At 45.0% G+C, this 26,866-nt stretch overlaps 1 protein-coding gene and 5 non-coding genes across 7 annotated transcripts in view; 1 reads left to right on the top strand and 5 right to left on the bottom strand.

The window, feature by feature from the left end:
• Positions 1-2,667: 2,667 nt before the first annotated feature.
• On the bottom strand, positions 2,668-2,739 carry TRNAA-UGC (transfer RNA alanine (anticodon UGC)). The gene has a single exon. It is a non-coding gene; the product is annotated as a tRNA-Ala (tRNA).
• Positions 2,740-3,218: 479 nt separating this feature from the next.
• Positions 3,219-3,290, bottom strand: TRNAD-GUC (transfer RNA aspartic acid (anticodon GUC)). The gene has a single exon. It is a non-coding gene; the product is annotated as a tRNA-Asp (tRNA).
• A 697-nt stretch (positions 3,291-3,987) lies between these two features.
• Positions 3,988-4,060, bottom strand: TRNAF-GAA (transfer RNA phenylalanine (anticodon GAA)). The gene has a single exon. It is a non-coding gene; the product is annotated as a tRNA-Phe (tRNA).
• A 611-nt stretch (positions 4,061-4,671) lies between these two features.
• TRNAD-GUC (transfer RNA aspartic acid (anticodon GUC)) lies at positions 4,672-4,743 on the bottom strand. Its single transcript has one exon. It is a non-coding gene; the product is annotated as a tRNA-Asp (tRNA).
• A 510-nt stretch (positions 4,744-5,253) lies between these two features.
• TRNAA-UGC (transfer RNA alanine (anticodon UGC)) lies at positions 5,254-5,325 on the top strand. The gene has a single exon. It is a non-coding gene; the product is annotated as a tRNA-Ala (tRNA).
• A 978-nt stretch (positions 5,326-6,303) lies between these two features.
• The window catches only part of DHX37 (DEAH-box helicase 37), a 28,255-nt gene continuing 7,692 nt past the window's right edge, over positions 6,304-26,866 (bottom strand). For both annotated transcript variants that reach the window (XM_053279640.1, XM_053279641.1), the window contains 20 exons: positions 26,578-26,691; positions 24,805-24,906; positions 24,046-24,160; positions 22,915-23,010; positions 22,555-22,625; positions 21,541-21,691; positions 19,740-19,816; positions 19,345-19,577; positions 18,744-18,855; positions 16,862-16,968; positions 15,692-15,880; positions 14,516-14,640; positions 14,309-14,425; positions 12,003-12,175; positions 11,104-11,218; positions 10,435-10,572; positions 8,774-8,868; positions 8,592-8,665; positions 8,301-8,398; positions 6,304-7,099 (listed from right to left, as the gene is read on the bottom strand). In XM_053279640.1, coding sequence (XP_053135615.1) covers positions 7,020-7,099; positions 8,301-8,398; positions 8,592-8,665; positions 8,774-8,868; positions 10,435-10,572; positions 11,104-11,218; positions 12,003-12,175; positions 14,309-14,425; positions 14,516-14,640; positions 15,692-15,880; positions 16,862-16,968; positions 18,744-18,855; positions 19,345-19,577; positions 19,740-19,816; positions 21,541-21,691; positions 22,555-22,625; positions 22,915-23,010; positions 24,046-24,160; positions 24,805-24,906; positions 26,578-26,691 — 2,382 coding nt within the window. In that variant the 3' untranslated portion in view covers positions 6,304-7,019. The remainder of the gene's footprint in view (positions 7,100-8,300; positions 8,399-8,591; positions 8,666-8,773; positions 8,869-10,434; positions 10,573-11,103; positions 11,219-12,002; positions 12,176-14,308; positions 14,426-14,515; positions 14,641-15,691; positions 15,881-16,861; positions 16,969-18,743; positions 18,856-19,344; positions 19,578-19,739; positions 19,817-21,540; positions 21,692-22,554; positions 22,626-22,914; positions 23,011-24,045; positions 24,161-24,804; positions 24,907-26,577; positions 26,692-26,866) is intronic.

Consider the following 26,866-nt stretch of genomic DNA (forward strand, 5'->3'; position numbering starts at 1 on the left):
TATCGAGGTTTCCCCTGATAAAATCAGAAATAAACAGGCATTTTTTAAAAAGGCCTTTGACATCTCTTTAATTGGGACTACAAGAACATAAAGCACTTTAAGCACACCTGTGGGAGTCCTACATTTAACATAGTGGGACTGTTCTATTTGCAGATAGATAGATAGATTAGATGAAGCATTCAGAAGTGGAATGAGACATGATTAGACAACTATCTAATGTTTCTGCCTGTGTACACCCAAACACAGACAGAGCAAACAGCCCTGTGGATCCTTTACAAAATACTCAGAAATAACCATTTATTAGGACCCACGGAAAAATCATAAGTTTTCAGATTCATCAGAGTTCTTCATCAGGCTGGATATTGTGTTAGTTTCTATTTGCAGTGAGATTGTTATTAATATCTTTTTTTAAAAAAAATTGGGAAGTGTAATGCCCCATCTGTAAACAGACATGGTTGTCTACCCATTTAATGTTTCTGCTTGTGTAAACTCAATTGCAGAGAGAACCTAGTTTCTGATCCAGAATCTCGGCTCCTGCCATCACAAAAGCCAGGTCCTCCAACCCTAAGAGAACAATCCTCCCTCTTTTTTCCACATGACCAAAAGGAAACAGCTGACTCAGCCACAGCTGGCAACAGGGCACAGAATCAGCTGCCCCAGCAACAGCTGTTTGATTGGTCTGCGGGTGCCACGCACGTCCACATGACACAAGTTCAGGTGTTGTCCTCCCTCCTCCTTGCTACACCCATTCAGAGAGTCTTCTGCGGGGCTGAATTGGAGAGAGACCAGCATTGCACTGAAAAAACAGACACACTATTCCAGAAGCACAGCCTGTAGCTGTAGAAAAGTCACAATACTTCCAAGATTAACTGGTTTAGGAGTGACTCGTTGACTGCAGGTTTTCCTGTTGTGTGCTGGTGATAAATTCTAGAGGTGGGGAGCCGTATCAGTTTGTTACAGCAGTCGACTTGGCCTTAAAGTGCCACAAGGCTCTTACAGTGTTTTTGCAATATGTTTACAAGTATCTCCATTTGAGAACAGGGCAACCAGCAGCCTGAGTCCCCCCAAAAGCCCTTGGTGGCCACCAAACTGGCTTCTTGCGAGTTAGCTGCCCAAACTCAGACTTGGGTCTACTTCACTAAACTCCAGTGGACACACAGCTTTGCCCAAGAAGGTGGTGTGCATAGCCAGGCAGTCGCCAACAGCCTCAGGGCTCATTCGAGCAAGCAATCCCAGCTTTTTTCAGGCTAGCTCCCAGGGAACTCTGGCTTTCCTTGGAGATTTCTTCAGCGAGACAGCTAGTAATGGTGGAGAAGAAAGTTCGCCAGTTGTCCCCTGGCAGGTGCAAAATGGCCGCTCAAAATGGCCACCCCGTCGCTCTGAATGTGCAGCATTGAACACTCCCTGATATGCCTGGCAATGTGCAGAAGGCGCCCTGGTAATGTTACATGGGGCTTAGCCATACTGACTCCATTTTGATTGTAGCAGAGGAGAGCAAGAGTCTCCTCCATTTTGTGTTCCTGCTTGGATGCCATTTTGAAAGAATTTGCTTAGTCTGCTTTGGTTCCCATCCTCTCTGCCTTGCTAACCTTGTGTACTTGAAACATATTATCTATTCTCTATGCCTTCTTTGTTCTGGTCTACTGCTCAGGAGAGGGAATGATGCTGATATTGTAACTGCCTACTAGAGGCTGTATAGAGAAACCTTAACAATGGCAGTGCTGTAATTCTATTGGCCTAAGATGGTTTTGTACTACTGGACTACCTAGCTAGCTTGTTGTGAATGATGACCTTGAAATGTATCAGTCATTGTCTAAAGGTCCAGGGCAGCCATGCTTTGGGCACTGCCTTGTTGTGAAGCTATTCCTCAGGGTTGCTTTTGCTCTGCAGAGTAAAAGAAAGCTTTGAACTAATCTCAGTTTCTGGTGAGTTTATTGGCTGATTGCACCAGGAAAATAATCCGTTTGTTGGAGTTAATAGTAACTGTGCCCAAGGTTCTTCTGAAGACAAATCAATGGTGGAGAGGTGCTTTGGAGCAGAGACCAATTCTAAAACATTCTCATGTGATTTACTTAAAAATCAGATTATTTCTTTGCCCCTCAAATGGGTAGTGATGGATGCCCTAAGCAGTGTGCAAACTACAGAGGCAGCATGACCTGTTGAATCACTCCTGTGGAGTCCCTAGTGCTTTTTGTCACTTGTCCAGCAACACTTTTGTTTGGTTACAATGAATAAAAGCGTTGGTTACCGCAAATAAATCAATTCTGTCATTCATCCGGTTTCAGCATAGGTTTCCAGCACCATATTCCATGGGTTTCATGACTTACACAGGTGTGAACGAATCTGTGTTGGAATGACAGATATGTTTTCTTGCATTGTTGTGAATGTTTACTGGAACCTGTTCCCAACCAAACCATAGACCTACCCAAAATAATTCCTAGCAACAGCATCGCAGCTTCCTTTCTCCAGTTTGAGCTTGTTTCATTTCACCGAGTGAGCTCTTTAAATGAGTTCAGAAAAAGTTGTCTGAAGCAGCTGATCTTCAAGGCAAGCAAATAGCAAAAGGAAAAGAAAGGTGATTAAAGGATTGACATGGAAAAATCGGAAGTATGGTTTAAAGCTGCTAACAGAAGAAATCATGAGACTAGAACCAGGAGAGAAAAAAAGTGGAGATGCCGGGGATTGAACCCGGGGCCTCATACATGCAAAGCATGCGCTCTACCACTGAGCTACATCCCCGGAATGGCACATTAGCTTTCTGAAAATATAATACCACTATAGGGAAAGAACCAGAACACACTAAATCTGAAATCTAATCGAGGAAGGAATAAATCTGCAGCCCATTAAAGCGATAATCATGCGCGTAGAGCGCTGATAAGCTGCAACTCTATGCACTCTTCCAGTCCGATGAAAGAGAGAGGAAATATGACATGCAATGCACACGGTGAAAAAAACCATCGTGAAAGAACGAGATGAAGGGTGCTTCTTTTGTGGGGAGGGGAGCAAACGAGGGTAGGATTATTCTCACAACTCTTACGAATTGTAGCTCTCTCTCTGTATGCCGACATGCAACGCTTTAGCACAGCAAAACTGAGGTATGGAGGCAAAGCACGTGGCAAACAGCATTTTAGTACACCAGCAAAAACAGAGTATATATCTAGATAAAGATAAGAACAGAAGCACACAAGAGATTGTTAAAATAAAAATAAAATCTAAGTCTCCCCGTCGGGGAATCGAACCCCGGTCTCCCGCGTGACAGGCGGGGATACTTACCACTATACTAACGAGGAAGAACTATACCTAAAGGTCAAAAAGACGTCACTTGAGAGACCACATCGTGACCACACAGACGCATGCTGCCATGAGTGTCTAACATTTTCATATAGAGTCTCTTGCTATTGTCATCCTGATTGTTAATAAATTTATTCCTTTAGGCAGGCATGCAAACCTTTACAAAAGAAAGAATGGTATTATTCATGATTATTCATTTAGGCAGGCATGCAAACTTTTGCAAAAGAAGGAATGCTGCGTTTATTATTAATAATAACTAATAATAATTTTAATTCATTTAAACAGACATGCACGCTTTTGCAAAAAGACTGCTGAGAAGGAACATTTCTGGTACTATCCCGCAAGCGCAATTTGTGCATTTCAGGAAAGGAGGGAACGAGCAAACCGGTAGATTTTAGAAGGTTTCGAAAGCCTAAATACAACCACGTTTCTTTTTAGGCAGACTCCCTCTCTCGCAAACGCAATATTCCCCTCAGTCAAAACATCGCAACAGGGGGAATGGCTTTGGGCCCTTTTGCCAACTACATACAATAAGACGAGCGTGCATGTTGGAAAAAGTTCGGTCCCGGGGTTGGGGGTTTCTCTTTTATGGTGCAGTCATTGAACCATTCATTGTATCTCATTCTTCCACGACACTGACAATGTGAAGTATAAATGTGAAAGGTAGAGTTCGGAGCAGCTGGAACAAAAAGAACCTGCCGAAACCCGGGATCGAACCAGGGACCTTTAGATCTTCAGTCTAACGCTCTCCCAACTGAGCTATTTCGGCTGATGATAGCATGTTGTTTTGTGCAACAATATTTGATCATGCCAGCTAGTTTTTGCATTTGTTTAGAGTGTAAACCAGTTATATGTCCCTTTCGTTAAAAATTCCCCTCCTTTTCGCAACCTTTACATTATTTCGCTGTAAACAAAGCCCATAACTCTACTGATTATTTATTTATCATTTATATTCCTCTTGATATGTATCTAGATAATGTTAGATTGCCTATTATCTAGGTAATTCCAAGTATAATATATTGATTTCTTGCAGATCTGCGCGGGCATACTTTTTATTGCATGTCTGTATTATTGATCTGCAAGGGGTGATCGGCTGTTTCACCCCTTGGGGTCATTACGATTGTATACATTTTAGTTTCGCATAGAAACTTTGCATTTCATAGTCTTGTGGCCGGAAAGCATATGCCCCACAATAACAGAGCTTGTTTATCCTTTGCATCCGAGCATGCATAGCTGAGCGTCAGCCTATGGTCTGCCCAAAAAGTCCTTGCTTTTGCTTTAGCAAAATTACACCAAATTAACAACAAATATGGTGAAGAGAGAACACGAACACTTTCTAAAGTGTTGCACCTGGAGAAAGTGAAATAAAAACCATACCACCTCCCCGTCGGGGAATCGAACCCCGGTCTCCCGCGTGACAGGCGGGGATACTTACCACTATACTAACGAGGAAATGCTTGAAAAGCAGCTTTGGAAAAAACTGTGATAGAGCAAGAAGGCTTGTTTAGCTTGCAAAAGCGCACTTGATTAAATCCGTCAAGAACCCAAGTAAAAGTGTTAATTACAAGGCTTCACATTAAGTGCGTTTCTACGGGAAAGCATTGCACAAGCCGTAGGGGACATCAGATTGTCCCAGCGAATCCAGGAGATGGTTGGACGCCCAAACGAGTCATTCGCGGCCGGGGGCAGACAGAATTTTGCGTGTGAAAGCAGATGAGTGCATGCTGCTTGTTACGTGGTTGCTGGCGCATTGGAGAAGGCAGAACACAATACAGTTGATTGATTTTTTTTGTACCGCCTTTCATAAGGCGCCCCAAGGCGGTTTACAAAAGTAAAAATACAATGACTCCATAAACATCACAGTTATGTTTATGGAGAAACTTTAAAAAAACTTGAAAAGAAAAATAAGTAGAACATTTCGATGACTTTGTGCTTCCTTTTTGAATTACTTTTTTTCAACTGGGGGATGTAGCTCAGTGGTAGAGCGCATGCTTTGCATGTATGAGGCCCCGGGTTCAATCCCCGGCATCTCCACTTTTTCCCACTACCTAGAATTGTAGTTTTTTAAAAAAAATAGATAACCAAGAGACTCTTTTTGCAGCAAGGTGATTTATTTCAATCTCATAAGGTCATCTTGTGAATTGCAATAACTCTGCTTTTCTTTTCTGTACTCTGTTTATAAGCTGGCTGTGGACCATAATAAAATTTGACTGACTGACTAATTACAACTAATTAACTGCTGGCCTCTGAAATAATTTGAAAGCTATGGTTTCTGCTATTAACAATTTAGATGTCACTTTTCCACCCTAAAAAGTCCTCAAAGTGGTTCACACTGCAAAAGGAATGAGAATACAGTTCTCCATCTCAAAGAGGTCTAAAAATAAGCTCCAAGGAGATGCTAAGCACAGCTACTGGGTGAGATGTTATGCTAGGTTGAAGATGTCATAAGATTCTTTATTGTTTTAAGCATCCGTCCCCCCCTTCCGCAACCCACGAAAAGCCCTGACAAGTTTACAGGTGAATGACTAGGAGCCTGGTCTCACGATCAGTGAGACCCGGTTGGGGGCGCTGAGTGGGGATAGCGGGCTAAGCCCCGCCCATGAGCATGGCTGGAGCCCTGGGGGGCTGGACTGTCCCAGCAAGCTCCAGCATGCCCTGCACGAGCACACAGGGCATGCTGGCGAGACCCCCGGAGCTGAGAGCCTGCTTTTCACCTCCCCTCTGGGGGTCTCCTTGTGAGTAGGCACGGGGCAGAGCCACACCACGGTTACTCACGATCTTCAAAACCAGGTTTGCGGAGTGCTCGCTCCGCAAACCTGGTTTCAGGGCAGGGGTTCTTGAGCGGGTTACGCGCTCTATAACCACCAGGCTTGCAGCCAAGCCTGGTGGTTCTGACGATCGCAGAAAATCGGGCTAGCAGAGGCTAGCCCGATTTTCTGCGATCGTGAGAATAGCCCCACTGTCTCTTTGCACCAGTGTGCAGCTAATAATGATGCAGTCGAGTAGCGGAAGAAAAATTAAATGTTTAATTTATTTCAGTACTTTGCATCATTAGAATACAAAAACACAGTTTACAAACACAGACTATTGCAACATATCTGTACACATCCAGGCAGCCACTCTGGCTGTATTTCCAAACATCATTAGCTTAGTTGTCCCCCAGAAGGAAACATCATGCCTTTTCCCTCAGGGAGATTTATTTACCTTTTACACACCAGTTCCTGCCTTCCCGCTGGGAGAGGACTGTTATGGGCTGTACTCAAATGTTTGTGCTATTCTGGAGCGGCATGAAATGGTTCAGGGAAGCATCTCCTTCCTCCCATGGCAACTGCACAAGGTGCATCAGAAATACCTGTGCGTGTTTTTGCATGTGCTTCTGGTCCAAAATGGCCTCGTGTAGCGGTTTTACTACTTCACATTGAAGTGCAAACGTATCTTTTAAAAGCTGTAAGTGAAAAACAAAATCCAATCGAGAACATCTGTATATATGTTCCTCAGTGTGCATGAATCTGCTCTCTGCATTGAATTTCAGTCCGTTTGTTCATGCAAGTGCATGTACCAAACACCTGGGAGGTGCTTCTCTATGGCAAATGAATATTGCCTGCTGCTCTTTGGATAAACCAATCCTTTTCACTCAACAAATTGATATTTCATTTCCTTCTGTATCAGCCATCACCAAGTCCAGGGAGATTCATGTAGAATAGGACCAGGACAGCTTGCTTGAGAATTCACATCATAGGTGGCCAGTTTTTAGCCACATCTCCATGTGTAACTTCTGGGATCCACTGGCAATATTCTGCCAACAAATCTGCAACAAACAGAAGAGATCACCAGTGACAGATCAGTCTTAGCAGAAAGTAGCCTCCATAGGAAGAGAAAGACAGTTGACCAACATGACTGAAACAATGCATTCAGTGCTTCGCGTTTCACTGGTCCTTCAAGTGCACTCATGGCGAGTTCATGACAGCTGTGCTCAGATCACAGACCCAAGACACACAGCCACTGAGACAGAGGCATTTAGAGCCAGGAAGCTGAACTGGACCTGAACTCAGAGGATGTGGCCGTAGCTAAGTGGTAGAGCATCTGCGGTCACAGGTTTGGTTCCCAGCATCTCCAGGTTGGCTGGGAGAGACTCCCCTCAAACTCTGGAGAAGTTCTGCCAGTCAGTGTGAACAATCCTGAGTTAGCTAGACTTGGACTAATCAGAACCTAATCAGAAGTAATCAGTAATCAGAACCTAAAACCCAAGAGAAAAACTGAGAACCCAAAAGATCAGGGGTTCCCAATCTTCTTAAACAAGTAATATCCCTTCCTTCGCAACCTTCAACTTAACCCTTGCTAAATGGGCAAAGAGAGACCCGTTTAAAGTGATGATTCTCTTATACTTAGCAGGGGAGAGCAACTGGTCATATCCAACCCCAGCACAGCATCCCCAGTGGCTGTTGCTGGTGTGTGCCTTATGTTTCTTTTTAGATTGTGAGCCCTTTGGGGATAGGGCCAGAGATCATCTTATTTATATAATTTATTTTTCGATGTAAATAGCTTTGGGAATTGTGGTTGAAGAGCAGTATATAAATATTTGTAGTAGTAGTGGTAACCCCATGGGTATTTTGGAGACACACACACACTAACTGTTTACTATTATAAGATGGGATACTCTAGTCACTGGCTTGCATCCAGACTAAATTACTCATCAGCACTCCCAGTGAAATTAATGGGGAACGTAAATCTCTCCCATCAATTTCAACTTCAATCAGACTGCTTGTGAGTAACTTAAGCCAATGACTGGAGTAGCTGAATAGTGCGGCTGTGGGGGGAGGGAGTAAGGCAGTTCTGAGTACCGCTTGGGAGTCCAGTGGTAATAATATTCCCACTTGGGAACTCCTGCAATAGCTTTTACACACACACAGAACTCTACTCTTGCATGTTTGGTTGAAGCTCAACACAACACAAGTAGTGAGACTGCACAAAAGCAGCTAAATGCATCCCCTGTATATTTTGGGACTTACATTTGGGATTCCTCTTCCAGGCAGCTAGCAAAGCATCCCGATTATCAGCATTTTCAGAGACGAGGGCCTTCAGAAGGGATTCAGTCCTTGGTTGGAGCCTGCAGAGATTCCAAACAAATATTCCGAGATGTAATTATCCTTGTTATAATGATGAAAACACTGTTACTGACTAGGGGGATTTGACACTGGTCCTAGTCCAGCACTCTAACCACTACACCACACTGGCTCACTGTCATAGACCAAAAGAAACCATCCATTCAATTCATGCATACAAAATGGTCAACAGCTTACTTGGACCATGTTTTCAGCATGGTGACAGGACTAGACAGCAAGCAACGACTGTAGGCGCCCAACTTTTTAATTACCTAAAAGAAGAAAAGAATGCACTCAAGTGTTTCAAAAAACATAGGGAAAGAGATTTGCTTTTTAAATGTTAAAAAAAGACATAGTGAAGCAGAGAGATACTCCAGTACCTTGCCTTCCAGTAAGAACTTGGCAAAATATTTGTAGCACTCAAGGCCTTCGGGGTAGTTTACTTCCACAGCAGGAAGCTGCCAGCCAACACGATCTTAGAGAGAGAAGAGTTGGAGCTGTTAGAGAATGTCTGTCATGGGCTGCTTCGGCACCCAATATTCCCCTCGTTTATAGGAGAAGACAGAATGGGGGAGAGGGAAAGAGGAAAGTGTCAGAGAGCACCTGCATGTTAAGTCGGCCTATTGAAGCAGGTGGGATTCCTGAGGGAGAGGCTTTAAAATGGAGCAAAGAGTGCTGGTGGGAGTCTACACAACTCTGAGTCTAAGCACCCTGAGTCACAACCCTATGTCTAAGCACCTTCCTTATAAGGCAAGGCTACAGCATTTGGGGCTCTTTAGTTTGCAGAAAAGGTGACTAAGGGGAGACAAGATTGAGGTGTATAAAATCATGCATGGAGTAGAGAGTCCACACAGAGAAGAATTTCCACCCCCGTCTCTCATAACACTAGAGAACCAGGGTCATCCCATAAAACTGAAGGTCAAGGTGATGATCAGGGGCCTGTAGTACTGATTATGAGGCAAGGTTACAGCATCTGGGGCTCTTTAGTTTGGAAGAGAGGTGAATATGGGAAGACCTGGTAGAGGTGTTTAAAATTATCCCATGGTGTAGAGAGAATGGGCAGAGAGAAATTTTTCTCGTTCTCTCACAACACTAGAACCAGGGGTCACCCCATGAAACTGAAATTCAGAACCAACAAGAAGAAGTACTTTTCCACAGAGAGCTTAATTAATCTATGGAATTATCTGCCACTAGCTTGGATGGCTTTAAAAGGGGCTTAGAAAGATTCATGGAGGAGAGGCCACCTCCAACCTCAGAGGCAGGATGCCTCTGAATACCAGTTGCAGGGTATCAACAGCAGGAGAGAAAGTGTATGTTCTGGAACTGGTGGGGTTGCAGGGAGGAATTGGGTAGGACAGGATTGGTGTCTATAGGAGATAGACAATCCAACTGTGGCTACCTCAGTCAGATTGTATATCTTCCTGTACAAATACACTGGGTAGAGCAAATGCCAGTGAGTGATGCCTGTGTTACAAAATCTTTCATCCAACACTATACATACACTGTAGTCAAGACTTGATCTTGTTATAGAAACCATTGTGTGTGTAAAGCCCTGCTTGGGCAGAGAGAAACCTTTAAGCTACTTGCACACAAACGCGACCTTGTTTTCTTCTAAAGTTAACTCAGTGTCCAGTGTGTTATACCTTCTCCCCACACAGCTCTCAGCTAGACTACTAAAGGGTTGTCAGGACACAAACCTAAACAAGAAGAGCATGGTGCTGGCAGTGAAATCTTGATACAGGGAAGAAGAGATAAGAACATCATTCTCAGTAAAACTGGCCCGCTCACCAGAAGTCCCAGAATGACAGACGAGGTGCCATTTGTCACAGAGCCTCAGGAGAATATTTCTAACCCACATCATTAGTACCACCTTTATACAGAGGGGGTTTCTACAACATTGTACACTGCCTAGAGATGTACTCTAGGTACATCTATACCTAGAGGCGGTATAGAAATATGATAAACAAACAAACCCACACTGAAGGGTAAAGAGTAGCAGGGCTGCTTCCCTGAGAATGCAAGACTCCCCTGACAAACTTACAGAAGACGCTCGGCCTGTGGCATCGGATATGGCCCGTTTCAGGACAATATGATGGAGGAGGGTTTTCCAGCGGTTTTTCAAAGTGGCAGTAGGGAGGCACCAAAAGCGGGATCCATTCTGGTTCAATCACTGAAACAACTTGAAGATGGACGGAAATGAACAACGGAAGATGGTAGGTAAAAAAGGGATGGTTCCACAGTTGTGGGCAGACATGGGGCCGTAGCTCAGTGGCGGCGCATCTGCTTTGCATGCAGAATGTTCCCGGTTCAGTCCCTCCAGGTAGGACTGGGAATAACTTCTGCCTAAAACCTTGGAAACCACTATCAGTCTGCATAATTACTGCACTAGATGGACCAATGATCTGACTCAGTATAAGGCAGCAAAATGACATAGGAAACTGCCTATTAGTCTAGGTGGTTATGTGGAGCCTCCATGTTCAGAGGCAGTCTACCTCTGAATACCAGTTACTCGGGGTCAAGAGCATACAAAGGCTACTGCATGCAGGTCTTGCTTGTGGACTTCTCAGAGGGATGAGGCTCACACTGTGGGAAACAGGTTGCTCGACTTGGGTCCATGGATCAGACAGTAATGTTCAGAAGATAAATTTCTTATCCTAGTTCATCAGCTGGAGTTCTCAAGAGGAAAGGAGGAGAAAGGAATAGGTTTTACCTTTCAGGTACATTTTTGTGGTTTCGACAATTTCCTGATACACCACAAACTCAGGGAGCTGTCTGAAGAGGACAGAACTGGGATGGATAAAGACTGGATCATCCAGAAGTGGGGTCTGAATCATGACACGGGAAAGCAGGAATACAAAAAAGGTTGGGTCAAGCAAGATTTCAGAGCAGATGATGACTATGATTATCTATATACCACTTTTCAACAGTTCTTAGAGCGGTTTACATTTATCCCCTGCTAACTGAGCAAAGAGGCACCTTTTAAAAGTGGCAATTCTCTTGCATTTAGCATGGGGAGAGCAACTGGCCCTATCCAGCCCCAGCACAGCATCCCTCCAGTGGCTTTCTCCTGGTGTCTACCTTATGTTTGTTTGTTTAGATTGTGAGTCCCTTTGGGGACTGGGAGCCATTTTATTTATATATTTATAAATATAAAGCTGTAAACAGCTTTGGCAACTTTTGTTGAAAAGTGGTATATAAATATTTGCCGTATTGTATTCATATGTAGAAAAATAATAAATAAGAAAGCTTCCTGTCCCAAAAGGGCTCACAATCCAAAACAACCCCCGCCCCCCCCCCACAAAAACCCACAACCACCTTAAGACAGACACCAGCAATATCCAATGCAGGGAGGCTGTGCTGGGGTTGGATAGGGCCAGTTGCTCTCCCTCTGCTAAATAAGAAAATCACCACTTTAAAAGGTGCCTCCTTGCTCAGTTAGACAGCAATTAAATTAATTAACTGCCACCTGAATCACACTGATGCTTGAGGCCATTTCTGTCCCATGCACACAAATCCCCCCAGAACTTTTGTATCGAGAAAATACATGTCTCAACCGAGGGAAAGCGACAGGCATGGGGAACCCAGCTGGGAGGATGTCACTGAACTTACCTTGTAACCATTCCTCCACTTCTCATCCAGAAGTTCCTCAGCTTGGATTCTTCGGGCAATGTGGTCTCCCAGTCCAGCCAAGGCGATCTGCCTCAGGTACATCACCTGAGCCTCTGTTGGGGGCTTCATTTCGGGGTCAACAAATAGGCCAGCATCGGAACATACTGAATTCACTAGGAGGACAAACAAACATACGAAGGAGAACCCTCAGGAGGCTGGAGGAGACCAGATTGGAGTAACAAGGTTACTCCAAAGTAACAAGATTGTCACTATGAAAGATTGGCTCTTAGTAACAACTTAGTGTTACAGAGCTCTGGGGTCACTACCTAAAATGCCCCAATATGGAGCACCCAGAGAAGTTTGAAGCAGGGCCCATCATCTGATCTCAAATTTCAGGGAAAGAGGATATCCCTAGCTCATTTCAAAGGGCTGTATTCTCACATAGGCACCCTTTTCAAAACTCTCTTTGCACAATGCTTAATTGTAGGCATTTTACATTATTTCTTCAGCGATAAGGTGTGGTTCTTGCACAATTCCCAGAACCCTTTGTTTCTTTCTTTCTCTCTCTCAATGTAAATCTGGCTCTGGTCAAAAGGCAGAAGCAGTCAATTCTACCCTTTATTTATTTAACATATTTTTATACCGCCCGAAACTCACGTCTCTAGGCGGTTTACAAAGATTAAGAAGTTAAACATTAATTAAAAACAAAAACACAAAAATTTAAAAGCAAGAAATTTAAAACACAATTTAAAATGTTAAAACAATATTCTAAAAACAACATTAAAACAATCAAAACAATATCAGTTAAAAGCCTGGGTGAACAGATGTGTCTTTAAAGACTTTTTAGAAGTTGTCAGAGATGGGGTGGCTCTTATTTCACTAGGGAGCACATTCCAAAGCCTCAGGGCAGCAACGGAGAAGGCCCTGAGTAGCCACCAGACGAGCCAGTGGAAAATGCAGACGGACCTCTCCTGATGATCTCAAAGGGCGGTGGGGCTCATAACGAAGAAGACGTTCTCTTAAATACCCAGGGCCCAAGCTGTTTAAGGCTTTATAGGTTATGACCAAAACCTTGTATTTTGCCCGGAAACATATCGGCAGCCAGTGTAACTCCTTCAATACGGGAGTAATATGGTCTCTTCTAGATGACCCAGAGACCAGCCTGGCTGCCGCATTCTGGACCAACTGTAGTTTCCGGACTACGTACAAGGGCAGCCCCACATACAGCGCATTGCAGTAATCCAGTCTGGAGGTTACCAGCAGATGTACCACTGTTTTAAGGTTGTCTATCTCAAGAAACGGACGCAGCTGGCATATCAGCCGAAGCTGATCGAAGGCACTTCTGGCCACTGCCTCAACCTGGGACACCAAGGAGAGACTTGGATCCAGAAGCACCCCTAGACTGAGTACCTGTTCCTTCTGGGGAAGTGTGACCCCATCCAGAACAGGCAGATCAAAATAGTCTCTCGAGTTCCAACCCCGCACAATGAGTACCTCCGTCTTATCAGGATTCAGTCTCAGTTTGTTATCCCTCATCCAGCACATTACCGCCTCCACTAGGCATTTAGGGAGGTTATGCCCTCTCCCAATGATGCTGACATGGAGAAATAGATTTGGGTGTCATCAGCATACTGATAGTACCCTGCACCAAATCTCCTGATGATCGTTCCCAACGGTTTCATGGAGATGTTAAACAACATCTGAGACAATATGGATTCCTGAGGGACACCATACAAAAGTTCAGATTTTGAAGAACAACAGTCTCCAAGGGACACCATCTGGAACCTGCCCGAGAGGTAGGAGCGGAACCACTGCAAAGCAGTGCCTCCCACCCCCAACCCCCTCAGACGCTCCAGAAGGATGCTATGGTCGATAGTATCGAAAGCCGCCGAGAAGTCCAAAAGGACCAACAGAGTCACACTTCCTCTGTCACTTCCCAGTTGGAGATCATCCATCAGGCCGACCAAGGCACTCTCCACCCCATAGCCAGCCCAGAAGCCAGTTTGAAATGGGTCTAGATAATCCGTTTCCTCCAAGACTGTCTGGGTATGCTTTTTTGGGTATGCTTTCAACACAGACCTCACAATTGCATTCTGGTTGTGCGTTTAGCCTGCTCTTCCTCCAAGAACCCACCCACTCACAACAACCGTGTGAGGTAGGCTGTGCCGAGAGAGAATGGGCAGGTGGTCACCCAGTGAGTTTTGCGGGTGAGCAGAGATTTGAATCCAGGACTTCCCGGTCCTAATCAAACACTGGCTCTCTCACAGCTTGTTCTGCAGAGGCCGAGAACAGCAGAGGGCCTTTACCTGCTGTAGTCAGCTGCCCCCGCAAACGCCGAATTTCCACCATGGCTTTGTAGCGGAGGCCGTTGGCTTCACAGAATTGAGGTGTGCACCCGGCATATTCACATGCACCTACGGCTCCTAGAATAGAAGGTGACAGCATGAGTCATAAGCAACGTTGCAAAATGAAATGAAATGAAATGAAATGAGCGAGCACAAAATACAGCATACCTAGCAGCACCATGAGATCTCCCAGTTTCTGGCATGGCCCTTGGCCGGCCCAAATCCGCTGCATCTGTACCACCCGGGCCCTTTTCCCCTTGAGCTTCTCTTGCTCGTCTTTAACAAGGGCAGGTCTGCATAAAACAAGTACACATACAGAAGAGCTATTATGAAACAGGGTCCTTAGTGGAGGGTAATTTGTTCCCACTTGGAATCTGCCCAACCGAGAAGATCTTTCAGAGGCTCTCATGTACCGCGCCACCTTCTGAGTTTCAGTTGGCAGGGATGGACAGCAGGGTTTTCTCTGCGGTGGCCATGAATCCCATTCTGTACAATTTCAAGTCGAATCGATTAGAATTTGATTTGAATTTTTTATACATCCCTATCAAGAACCTGGCTAAAACTCTGCTTTTTGGCTAGGCACTTAACATCAGTTGAATGATTACGTTTGCTGTACTCTATGCCAATTCTTGACTGGCAGCTTATGCCAATAGAGTATTTTTGGGATGATGTTTTATTATTATAAACTAGGAAGTGTGGCCTGTCATTGACCAGGCAAAAACATTTTGCCTAGATGACACTTTTGACAGTTCAAAAAATGAAATATATGTCAGATTTTTTAATTAGTGTGCTTGCAAAAGGAAGTTAATTTCCTTTTGTTTTCAATTTGTAGGTTTTCAACTTCAAACATGATTCATTTTATTAAATTTTCACCATACATAGTATGTTTGAATCACAGTAATTTGAATCTGAGAAAGGTTTTCTGCATGTTGTCGTTTTGGAATTATTGATCTGACTACTGGGTTTTATAATATGATCATTAGATTCAGAATTCCTGTTAAAAATACCTCCCCCCACAAAAGTAAACCTTTCACTCAGCACATTCCGGTGTAAAAAGTTGTGCATTCAGCTAATTTAAATGGCAGGACTGTGTAATTTAAATGGCAGGATTGCGTACGCAAAGTTTGGTATCGGTAGGTAATCGAAAAGCATGCATTTATTTGAACAAACAAATCTACAAACATTTATATAGATATATAAATGATTATGACTGTTAAATGTTACAATTTTTAAGTTGCAAAGGGCAGGGATCAAAGTATTTCTAAACATATAATTTTAATTCTAATTAATAGGTAATAAGCAAACTTGCTTATGACCTGTTAATTAAAATTAGGGAAGCCTCACCTGTCAAACTCTTCAAAGATCTCCCGAACCGTCAAGGCAGACACCAAGGTGATGATGTAGGGCAGGCAGTTGTGCTGTTTGCCCAAGGCAAGCATCTTGGCATAGCGGGGAGCCACGGGGAAGGACGCCATGGTAGCCCCTAGGGGGCTGATAGGACAGCTCAGCTTTGCTTCCTGCAATTTTTTTAGTCTGCAAGAGGGAAACAAGTCATTCTTCTACAGCAGCTGTTTTGGGTACCCAGAGGATGGTAGACCACAACTCCCATCATCCCCAGCAGGCCTGATTGAGCACCTCAGTCCTTATTGGGCTTCGATGGCGAGCCATTCTGCCAATCAACCGCATCAAGCATAACTGGATTATTCAACCACTTCCCATGCAAAAATAGAGGTTTACCCACCTTCAGAGGCAACCTGCTCAGAACAGTGACTCATGCAGAGACATCGGGTGGTGAGCAATTCTTACTCTTTCACACTCCCAAAGTTAACCTCATGAAACTACCTTGGACCGAGAAAGACAACTGACCTTTCTAAGACCGAGAAAGACAATTGACCTTTCCAGGCTCTCAGGTCCAAGTCTTGTCTCTTCCAGCCTTACCCTCCCTCTGAGAGAAAACTTGTTTTAGTCTAGAGGTCAAGGACTGAACCTTATGGGAAGCACTGAGGTCTGCCACTGAGCTGCGGGACCTTCCCCTACAGCTTTTTGGCCTCAGCGATCACGAGTTTGGGAAGTGTTGTACTATTTTTTAGGAGTGCAGGGGATTCTGGGAATGGCTTGGCTCATGGACCTGGTACAGTTCAGAACTGCAGATGGCAGAGGAGCTGGTACAAATACTACGAATATTTATATACCGCTATTCAACTAAAGTCCCCAAAGCAGTTTACATAGATATAAATAAATAAATGAAATGGCTCCCTGTCCCCAAAGGGAGGACAATCACAATCTAAAAAAGAAACAGAAGATAGACACCAGCAACAGCCACTGGAGGAATGCTGTGCTGGGGATGGATAGGGCCAGTTGCTCTCCCCCTGCTAAATACAAGAGAATCACCACTTTTAAAAGGTGCCTCTTTTGTCACATTAGCAGGGGTACGAAGGGCAGAATAACAGTAAGCCATATCAAGAGGACATCCACTCCATTACTACAGACAAAAGGAGAGAGGCACAATTCTACCTTCCAGATTTGGGAGGTTCCTGCAAAGCTCCGAGGGCAATCAGCAGCTCCTCAGCAGCGACCAGGGCTTCCGTGGGTGGCGGAGTAGGAAAGGGGAAATTGATCACCTGCAGACCCAGGAGGAAAGACGCAGCTCATGTTAATGGACAGCTTCCTTCTGTAACCATGCAGCAAAAAATACCTGGACGTAGCACAAGCATGTCAAAGCAAGCTTCTCCAAGCAGGAGGACAATGTTCCAGCCTACCCCAAGGGACAACCATCACAAGGAAGGCTCCGCTGGGAAGCTGCAACATATTGTTTTTAATAGTAATAATAATTTAATTTAACTTATATACCACCTGGCTCCAAAGGTTCTAGCCTTGAATACCGTTCTCAAATTCAATCACATAAGAGGAGCATTGCTGGATCAGGCCCAAGGCCTCTCTAATTATTATTATTATTATCATTGCTACATTTATATCCCGCTCTTCCTCCAAGGAGCCCAGAGTGGTGTACTACATACTTAAGTTTCTCTTTCACAACAACCCTGTGAAGTAGGCTAGGCTGAGAGAGAAGTGACTGGCCCAGAGTCACCTGGCTAGTATTATGGCTGAATGGGGATTTGAACTCGGGTCTCCCTGGTCCTATTCCAGCACTCTAACCACTACACCACGTTGGCGCTCTAGTCCAGCATCCTGTTTCCCACAGTGATCCACCACTTGCCCCTGGGAAGCCCTGAAGCAGGATCCTACCTCTGAGCTTGGAGGTAGCCTACAGCCATCATGACTAGTAACCACACTAATTTCATTCATTGCATTTATATAATGCCCCATTCAATATCTCTGGGTGGTTTATAAAACACAACAATTAAAACCTTAAATCATACGAAACAAATTAAAAGAACATCAATAAAACTTTTTTAAAATTAAAAACTAAAAGCTGGGTAAAATAGGTGCATTTTCCAGAGTCGCTATACAACAACCAGAGATGGGGAGGTTCTGATTTCATTTGGGTGCGCATTCCTGGGACAACCTCAGAGAAGGCCCAGTTTGGGGTCACCGCCAAACGAGCTGATGGCAACCACAACTGGACACACACACACACACACCCCCGATGATCTTAACAGGCGGCACAGTTCATGAAGAAGACAACATTCTCTTTAATAATGGGCCTGTCCTCCATGAATTTGTCTAAGCCCCGCTTAAAGCCATTTAAGCTGGTGGCCATCAGCACATCCCGTGGCAGGCAGCTGAGAGCCATCCTATGGAATCTGTTACAAAATGGCGTGTTGGAGCGCTCACTCTTAGAGAACTGCTCAAAAGCCATGAATTTGGGAGAGCAGGTGGGCATGCAACAGTTCCCAAACAAGAATAAATTAATAAAAGGTTGATTTGTTAATTTTTTAGGATGCTCGGATATGAATATGACAAATATTTATATACCGCTTTTCAACTAAAATTCCCAAAATGGTTTACATATATATATAAATAAATGAAATGGCTCCCTGTTCCCAAAGGACTCACAATCTAAATAGCAATAGCAATAGCACTTACATTTATATACCGCTCTATAGCCGGAGTTCTCTAATGATTTAGCATATTGCCCCCCAACATTCTGGGTACTCATTTTACCGACCTCGGAAGGATGGAAGGCTGAGTCAACCTTGAGCCCCTGGTCAGGATCGAACTTGTAACCTTCTGGTTACAGGGCAGCAGTTTTACCACTGCGCCACCAGGGAAGAAGAAGAAACATAAGATAGACACCAGCAACAGCCACTGGAGGGATGCTGTGCAAGGGCTGGAGAGGGCCGGTTGCTCTCCCCCTGCTCAATAAAGAGCATCGCCACTTTCAAAAGGTGCCTCTTGGCCCAGGTAGCAGGGGCCCGAAAACCAAAGCACTCACCTTTTCAATGTTCAGTGCTTTCATTTGAAGAATTAAATCTTCAACAGGTCGCCTGGTAATTTCAGGAGGAGTGAACTTCTCAAAGTCACTGAAGACCGACGAAGAATAAAGTCTGGAATGAGGGAGAAAGAGAGACACAACAGGGGGAGGATAGTGAGCAGTCAGTGGGCGGCACAAGGGCTGTGTGTGTGTGTGTCTTGAACTGGGTTTCCCAGCAGCCACGAGAACCAATGGGTTGAAATTATAAGCAAGCAGATTTAGGCTCGATGTTAAGAAGACATTCCTACAGTGGAACAGTCTGCAACATGAGCTCTCCTCCTCTCAAGGTTTACAAACAGCCATCTGTCAGGGATGCGGTAGCAAATTCCTGCACTGAGTGGGGGAGGGGTGTGTGTGTGGGGTGGACTAGAAGACCTCCCAATATCCCTTCCAACTCTAAAATTATATTATGCCAGAGGATTTTCAGAGGCTGGATGGTCATCTGTCAAAAATATGGTCATCCTGCAAAAAAAATCCCCATACTGAGGACGGGTCTGGACTAGAAAGCCTCCTTTCCTCTGGAATCTCCACCCACCAATCAAAACACAGGAAGTCAGCTGACCTGTAACAGTGGCCAGGTTCGGTACGCCCGGCTCGGCCTGCCCGCTGGTTGGCAGACGCCTGAGACGTCCAAGTGACCCGGAAAGACGAAACGCCAGTGACTTTGTCATAGAACCGTTTCTTGACCTTGCCGCAGTCGACCACATACTTGATGCCAGGGATGGTCAGAGATGTCTCGGCCACGTTGGTGGCCACCACACACAGCCGTGTCCCCTGCAGAGGGGGCTGGAAAACCTGAAGCAAGACACACAGTTTAGGGTCCCGTGGAGAAACCACCCGCCACCCCAGAAATATCAACGTCAGTGTCCGTCAACTCGACACTGCTTTCCCATCAAAATGGTCACGTTGTCACATTTGCCAGCAGGATGCAGGGAGGAAAGCGGGCTGAATTTTTACCTTGGCTTGTTTTTCAGGAGCCAGTAAGGAGAAGAGTGGAAGAACGTAGAGCGGGAGAGAGGCATCGGGTTTCTCATCTGTGTCCAAGTTTGAAAAATAATAATAATTGCATAACGTTATACCATTCAATAACAAACAGTCTGCAAATTATTCACCGAGACAGTGCAGTGTAGTGGCTAGAGTGCTAGACCAAGCCTTGGGAAAACCAATTACTGCTCAGCCACAAAGCCCAGCACAATCTCCCAGTCGAACCCCACAGGGTTGTTGTGAACGGGGGCGGGGAGGGGGAACCTTCATTTTAGGGATGTGTCCGAATCGTTTTGGCGCCTCGGTAGATAGGCGCTGAAACTATTCAGGCTGCCACAGCCGAAACATTTTGGCAGGGGGAGAGTGTTAGCTTTAAAAAGCGGCATGCAGGCTCCTCCTGCTCTTCCGCCGTGCCTCGCCACAGTGCTGTCCATTCTCTCCATTCTGAAAAGCCTTGTACTGCTTCCGTTTCCAGCAAGGAACACACATGGCTTCTGCTCATATGCCTCCACCACACCAGCGATGCTCAAAATGCTTTGTGGACATCCCTCATTCATTTGGCTCAAGAATTCCAACACTGAGCTCTAAAGCTGCCTGGCAGAGCAGCGGAAGGCCTAGTCAAGGGCAACCAATTCATACTCCTGAATTGCCAGCCAGTGATGCAGCCAGAGCGGTGTAGTGGTTCAAGTCTGGGGAGAACTGAGTTCAAATCCCCATTCAGTCATGAAGCCCCCTTTGGTGACTCTGGGCTGGTCACGATTCTTTCAGCCTAACCCTACCGCGCAAGATGGTTGCAAGGATAAACATAACCATGTACACTGCTCTGGGCTGCTTGTGGGAAGAGTGGAATGGAAACAAAAACAAATAAATTTGAAATACAATATGCAGTTGAGGAACATGGAGGTTTGAGAGAGAAGCCATTAGCACAAGGCCAACCCTCACAGAGAATTTCTCTCTCTCACTCACACACACGCACACTTACTTTTAATTTATTTTTTTAACCTGTGTTTGGTAAAACTAGTAGGCATCCGGAAAACTTGCCCATCTACCACTAGATCCCCACCTGCCTTCTGCACAACTCTGCTATAAATCTACCAGCCTTTGAGGGAAACCATCATAACTGACACCCTGTTTTTTAAGATTGCGTATAAGGGATATATTCTCAGAGTTAAAATTTAAAAAGCAGAACAGCTGAGATCCAAACGAACATAGGAATCTGCCTTCTACCGAGTCAGACCCTTGGTCTATCTAGCTCAGTATTGTCTACACAGACTGGCAGTGGCTTCTCCAAGGTTGCAGGCAGGAGTCTCTCCATCCCTGCCTCGGTGCTCTTCCCAGAGTGGCCCCAGTGCTCACACAAGTACTCTCCCATTCAAATGCAAACCAGTGTAGACCCTGCTGAGCAAATTCATGCTTGCTGTCACAAGACCAGCTCTCCTCCACTAAGAACTAAGGCACATCAAGCTCAAGTTAAGACGATGACACCAGCTGGGTCAAACAAAACAATATTCCTACTATGATATTTGGTATCAATAGTTGGTATTTGTCCCAGGAGAAAAGCACCTATTGACACTGAAAGGAGGTTTTCTTCTGGGCAAAGAGCGGTCATGAGGAGACCAATCTGTTTTCGGACTGCGGAGAGTGAGACCCTTCCTCCCCTATTAGGGCCGCAGTCTAGTTAATATTTATGTTCAATAATATGAGGCACACAGGGGTTCCAAGGAGCTTGTAGGTATATTGTTGATTTTTGCCCTATTATTTGCAGGAAGCCAACCTTTTTCCATGTCGACCTCTCCCAAATCTAGGTCATGATCAGAGTCCGCAACGCCAGCATCTTCATCATCCCCAGCTCCAGCATCTCTGTCCTCGTCTCCTTCATCAATTGGCATGACAGAATAGTTATCCAAATCAATTTTAGGCAGCATCTAGTAAGGGAAAAACCAAAGCTATGTAAGACTTCCCTATTTCGAAATTTCAGAGAGAGCAGCTTTGATCATAACAAGCAGAGGTACATTCATTCATTGTTTGATTTTTATATCGCCTTTCATAAAGCATCTCAAAGCAGATTACGAAAGTTAAAATACAACGAAATTTCATTAAAATCATATTTAAAACCTTAAAATCAGTTTAACAGTAAAAACCAAAATACACCAAAAAAACACCATAAAAAAGATAAACAGAAGCAGGAAAGCTGAGAAACCTGGCAGCCTCTAAGGGGTAAAAGCTGGGGGCGGGGTGGGGTGGGGTGGGGAGAACAACAAAAAAAAAGGTTTCCTTCTAGAACCCTCTTGAAAAGTCTATAGACTGTTCAAGGTTCATAGACCTAGACTAGACTCCTTCCAATATAGCCATGCACTTGGTCACCTGTGGTGAACAATAACAGTCTCTAGGTGACCAGGCAGAATAGTTTCACACAAGCTTTCCTTCTTTTAGGATACTGGCATGACTTTCACAGACTTGCAAGAACATTCCAAAAGGCCATCTTTGATGGTTTAACAGAAGCAAATTATGCAGACCATACATGGCTTCACAAAGCCTCTTCACACAGCCTAAGAGTTCTAGCTTACATTATGAAACAAACAAACTAGTCCATAAGGATGGCAGAGAAAGCAGAAGAGGACCAGGAACAAAGAGAGAAGTTAAAAACAAGACCAGTTTCAATTCTGCAGGTCAAATGTTTTCCTGGGGCCAACTCAAAATGTTTCAAGTTGGAGGCTCCCAATATGGACGGGATGGATGGATTCCTTTCTATACTCCTTTCTCTGCAATTTCTCGCTCTTGCCCTTACCGCATTTTTCTGTTTCTTGGATTTCTTAAATTTCCTGGTTTCTTCCACAGAATCCTCCTTCTCTTCACCACCTGCAAAGAATGAAGCAGCATCCTTTCACATACCCTCTATAACCAGTAACAAATAATACGACAGGCCTTTTGAAGCTGCTTTGAGTTGGACCATTGGTCCATTTCGCTTAGCACTGTCTGCAGTGACTGGCAGCAGCTCAAGATGTCAGACAAGGGTCTTTCTCAGTCCTGCCTGGAGATGTTGCCAGAGACGGACGCCGGGACCTTCTGCCTGCAAGGCAGAGAACCTACCACAGAGCTGAGGCTCTTACAATTTGCCAACACTGCTTCCGAGGGCACCAGGTGTTACCTTGAGGAGTATTTCTGCAGAAAGGAAATGCTTTCCTCAGCCTCCTGCAGAGCGAGTGCACTTCGGCTTGGCCAGTGAGGAATACCAAAATGCCCCCTGCAAGACACAAGACGGGTCAAGTTAAACCACAGAGACAGCTGCAGAAGAAAGAAGATTATAGGATGCTGCCTTCTACTGAGTCAGACTTTGGTCCATCTCGCTCAGTATTGTCTACACCAGGGATTCTCAACGTTGGGTCCCCAGATGTTATTGGACTTCAACTCCCATAATTCCCAGCTACAGTGGCCTTTGGATGGGGATTATGGGAGTTGAAGTCCAATAACATCTGGGGACCCAACGTTGAGAATCCCTGGTCTACACCAGGCCTGCTCAACTTTGCCTCCCCCGCAGCTGTTTTTGGACTACAACTCCCAGAATCCCCAGCCACAGTGGTCAATAGCCAGGGACTGTGGGAGTGGTAGGCCAACATCTGCAGGAGGGCCGAAGTTGAGCAGCCCTGGCCTACACAGACCAGCAGCGGCTTCTCCAAGGTGGCAGCCCTAGCCGGAGATGCCTGGGAGGGAACGTGGAACCTTCTGCATGCAAGCGGGCAGAAACTCTTCCCAGAGCAGCCCCATCCCCTGAGGGGAATATCTCACAGTGCTCACATGTAGTCTCCCATTCAAATGCAAACTAGGGCAGACCCTACTTAGCAAAGGGGTACACAAGACCAGTTTGCCTCCCAAGATGCAAGATGCTTTTGTATTCTATCTAGTAATTTTTTATGTTGTGTTGTTGAGAAGTTTGTCCCAGTGGAGATCCCACAGAGAATGGGGGAGGGGCCAGAAAGGAAAAGGGAAGGCAAGGAGAAGGAGAAAATGGGGTGACTTTTGAATAAACCTTTAGTTTAAATGGACATAAGATTGATGTATGTCTATGGAAGGAAGCAGCCATAAAAGATGCACCAACAACTACTCCTCAAAAGATATTCTCAGTCAAAAGACACTGCCCTTTTAGCACAGTCCTGCTATCATCACATATGTTATTTGTAAATTAAAAGTTAATTGAAAGCTGGTTGCACCCTAAGCTGTGAATGTAGAGAGTCAATGGCAAGGGTTTTATATGGAGTCACGTCTTCACAGGCCAGCTTACCGGAGGGTAACATGCGGTGGATTTTGCAGACCTTCCGGAAACATTCCCCGCTGTAATCATCCAGTGGTGTTCTCTTGTTAAAATGAATGGCTACAGGAAACTGCCTTGCATCCACCTACCGGGAGACGACTACAGGTTAAGAAAGCTCTTGGCCCAGGTGAATCCGCACAGGCCACGATCTGAACTCAGGTTCAAGCCCAGTGCTCTGGAACGCAAAGAGATTCTCAAGATGGGCTTGGGTGAAACCAGGAGTAAGCCAGAGTCACAAAGGCTCAAGAACTGGTAGTCCATATTGGGGACCAGCCCTGGAATCCATGATGAGCTATTCAAAAACAAGAGTGCCTCTGAAGATATGCAGAGGGCCTTCCTCAGCACCACCGAGCAACTGCAACATGCCCCCCAAGCTTTCCTCAAACTTGGATTCCCAGCTGTTGACTGACTATAGCTTCCATCATCCCTAGCCACAAGGGCTGAGGTATCGGGGGGGGGGGGGATGGGTGTTCAACATTCCCTGCGGGTTCAGGTTTGAGGGCTGCAGATGTCACTGAACTACAACTCCCATCAACCCCAGCCACAATGGCTGAAGGAAGGGATGATGGGAGTTGTAGTCCATCTAGAGACCCAAGTTTGAGAATCTGTGAGCTATCTGAAGGACACATGGTGATTTAATGGCTGGGTAGGGATTTGAACTCGTGTCTCCCTGTCCTGATTTGACACTCATCTCTATCCACAAGACTACAAGGGCTCCCACACCATTACCTGTATAACAGGAGGAGGAGGAGAGAAGAGTTTCGTGTTGGTGGTGAAATCTTCCACACGCAGCGTGGCTGACATGATGATCAGCTTCAATGGATGACCTTTCTGCAAACGTACAAGAGCAAAGCGTAGGCTGGTCATACAGTCAAAGGGAAAGAATTTTGCCTGGCAGGGACTAGACAGAGCCAATCACAGGGATAAAGGGCATAGGAACAAAGGAAGCTGCCTAAAACTGAGTCAGACCATTGTCTAGAAATCGAATAAAATAAATAATAAATAATAGTCCAGCATCCTGTTTCACAGAGTGGCCCACCAGATGCCTCTGGGAAGCCCACGGGCAAGAGGTGAAGGCATGCCCTCTCTCTTGCTGTTGCTCCCTTCAAACTGGTATTCAGAGGCATCCTGCCTCTGAGGCTTCAGGTGGTCTATAGGCATCAGACTTGTGACCTGTCCTCCTAAGCCCTTTAAAGCTATCCAAGCTAATGGCCATCACCACATCCTGTGGCAAAGAATTCCATAGATTAATTATGCACTGTGTAAAAAAGCACTTCCTTTTGTCAGTCCTAAATTTTCTGGCCTTCAGTTTCATGGTATGACCCCTGGTATTAGTGTTGTAAGAGAGGGAGAAAAATTTATCTCTGCACCATGGATACACTTTTTATCAGGCCTTCCAGTAGTTGCCTCTTTTCCAGACTAAAAAGCCCCAAATGCTGTAGCCTTGCCTCATAGGGAAAGTGCTCCATCTTAAGGGCATCTTGATCGCCCTCATCTGCACCTTTCCAAATTCTACAATCTGCTTCTTAAGATACGGTGACCAGAACTGTACACAGTAATAAGTACTACAGTATGAAAACTTGCCCTTGCAGAAGCCATGCTGGTTCTCCTTCAGCAAGGCCCATTCTTTTATATGTTGAACAATTCTGTCATTGAGTATGCTTTCCATCATTTTACCAAGCACAGAAGCTAAGCTAGTTGACCTATAGTTTCCCAGATCCCCCTCTGGATATCTTCTGGAAAATCAGAGTTACATTAGCTACTCTCCAGTCCTCTGGTACAGAGCCTGATTGTTGGGACAAGTTACATATTTTTGCCAGGAGATCAACAATTTCACATCTGAGTTCCTTCATAACTCTTGGGTGGATGCCATCTGGCCCTGGCAACTTGTTAATTTTGTAGTTTTTCAAGACAGTTTAGAACACTGTCTTGTCACCTCAAATTGGCCCCGTTCTTCATATGGCACTTGTTTGAAAACTAATTTTAAACAAAATTTTAAAACCTGCTGCCCAGTTTAATCTAACCAATAATCAGTGCTGCAGTCCTAATGTTTATAGGAATGAAAAATGCAGCATATTAAGTATTTAAGAGAACATCTTCTTTGTTATGAGACCTGGTGCCCCTTGAGATCATCCAACAAGATCCATCTGCAGTTGCCACCGATTCATCTGTGGCTACACAGGGACAGACTTTCTCTGTTGCCACCCCAAAGCTTTGGAATGTGCTCCCTGCCAAAAAAAGAGCCTCCTCATCTTTGACAGTTTTTAAAAAGGGCTGTTAAGACACATTTATTCACCCAAGGTTTTTAACTAGAATTGTGGTTTTAAACTGTTTTTATTAGTTTTATGTTTGCTGTAAGCTGCCCAGACGTGAGAGTTTGGGGTGGTGTAGAAATATACCATGACAAGAAATATACCATATACATACATAGTTTGGGAGAACTACAGCAATGGAAGGGAAGGACACCACCTCATTGGAATGGCCTTGCTTTGGTTTTCTTACCTTGGCCCGAAGAGGCACAATGCGGGACAAAAGGCCAATGAGGATATCCGTGTACACGCTTCTCTCATGGGCTTCGTCAAGAATGACAACTCGGTACTTCCACAGCAAGAAATCCTGAGACCCAAAGAGAGAAGTGGAGGAATTCTATACCCACACATCAAAGAGGGATTTGTCCTTGGAGGACTGAGCAAGTTTCATCTCAGGCACTCCCAAAATGTTTCTTTCTTCCCCAAGCTTTCCTAGGCAACGTTAGTGACTGTGCAAGAGGTAAGCTGCTTCAGAGAAGCAG

Source organism: Hemicordylus capensis, chromosome 15 (assembly GCF_027244095.1).
Source record: "Hemicordylus capensis ecotype Gifberg chromosome 15, rHemCap1.1.pri, whole genome shotgun sequence".
Taxonomy (NCBI): Eukaryota; Metazoa; Chordata; class Lepidosauria; order Squamata; family Cordylidae; genus Hemicordylus; species Hemicordylus capensis.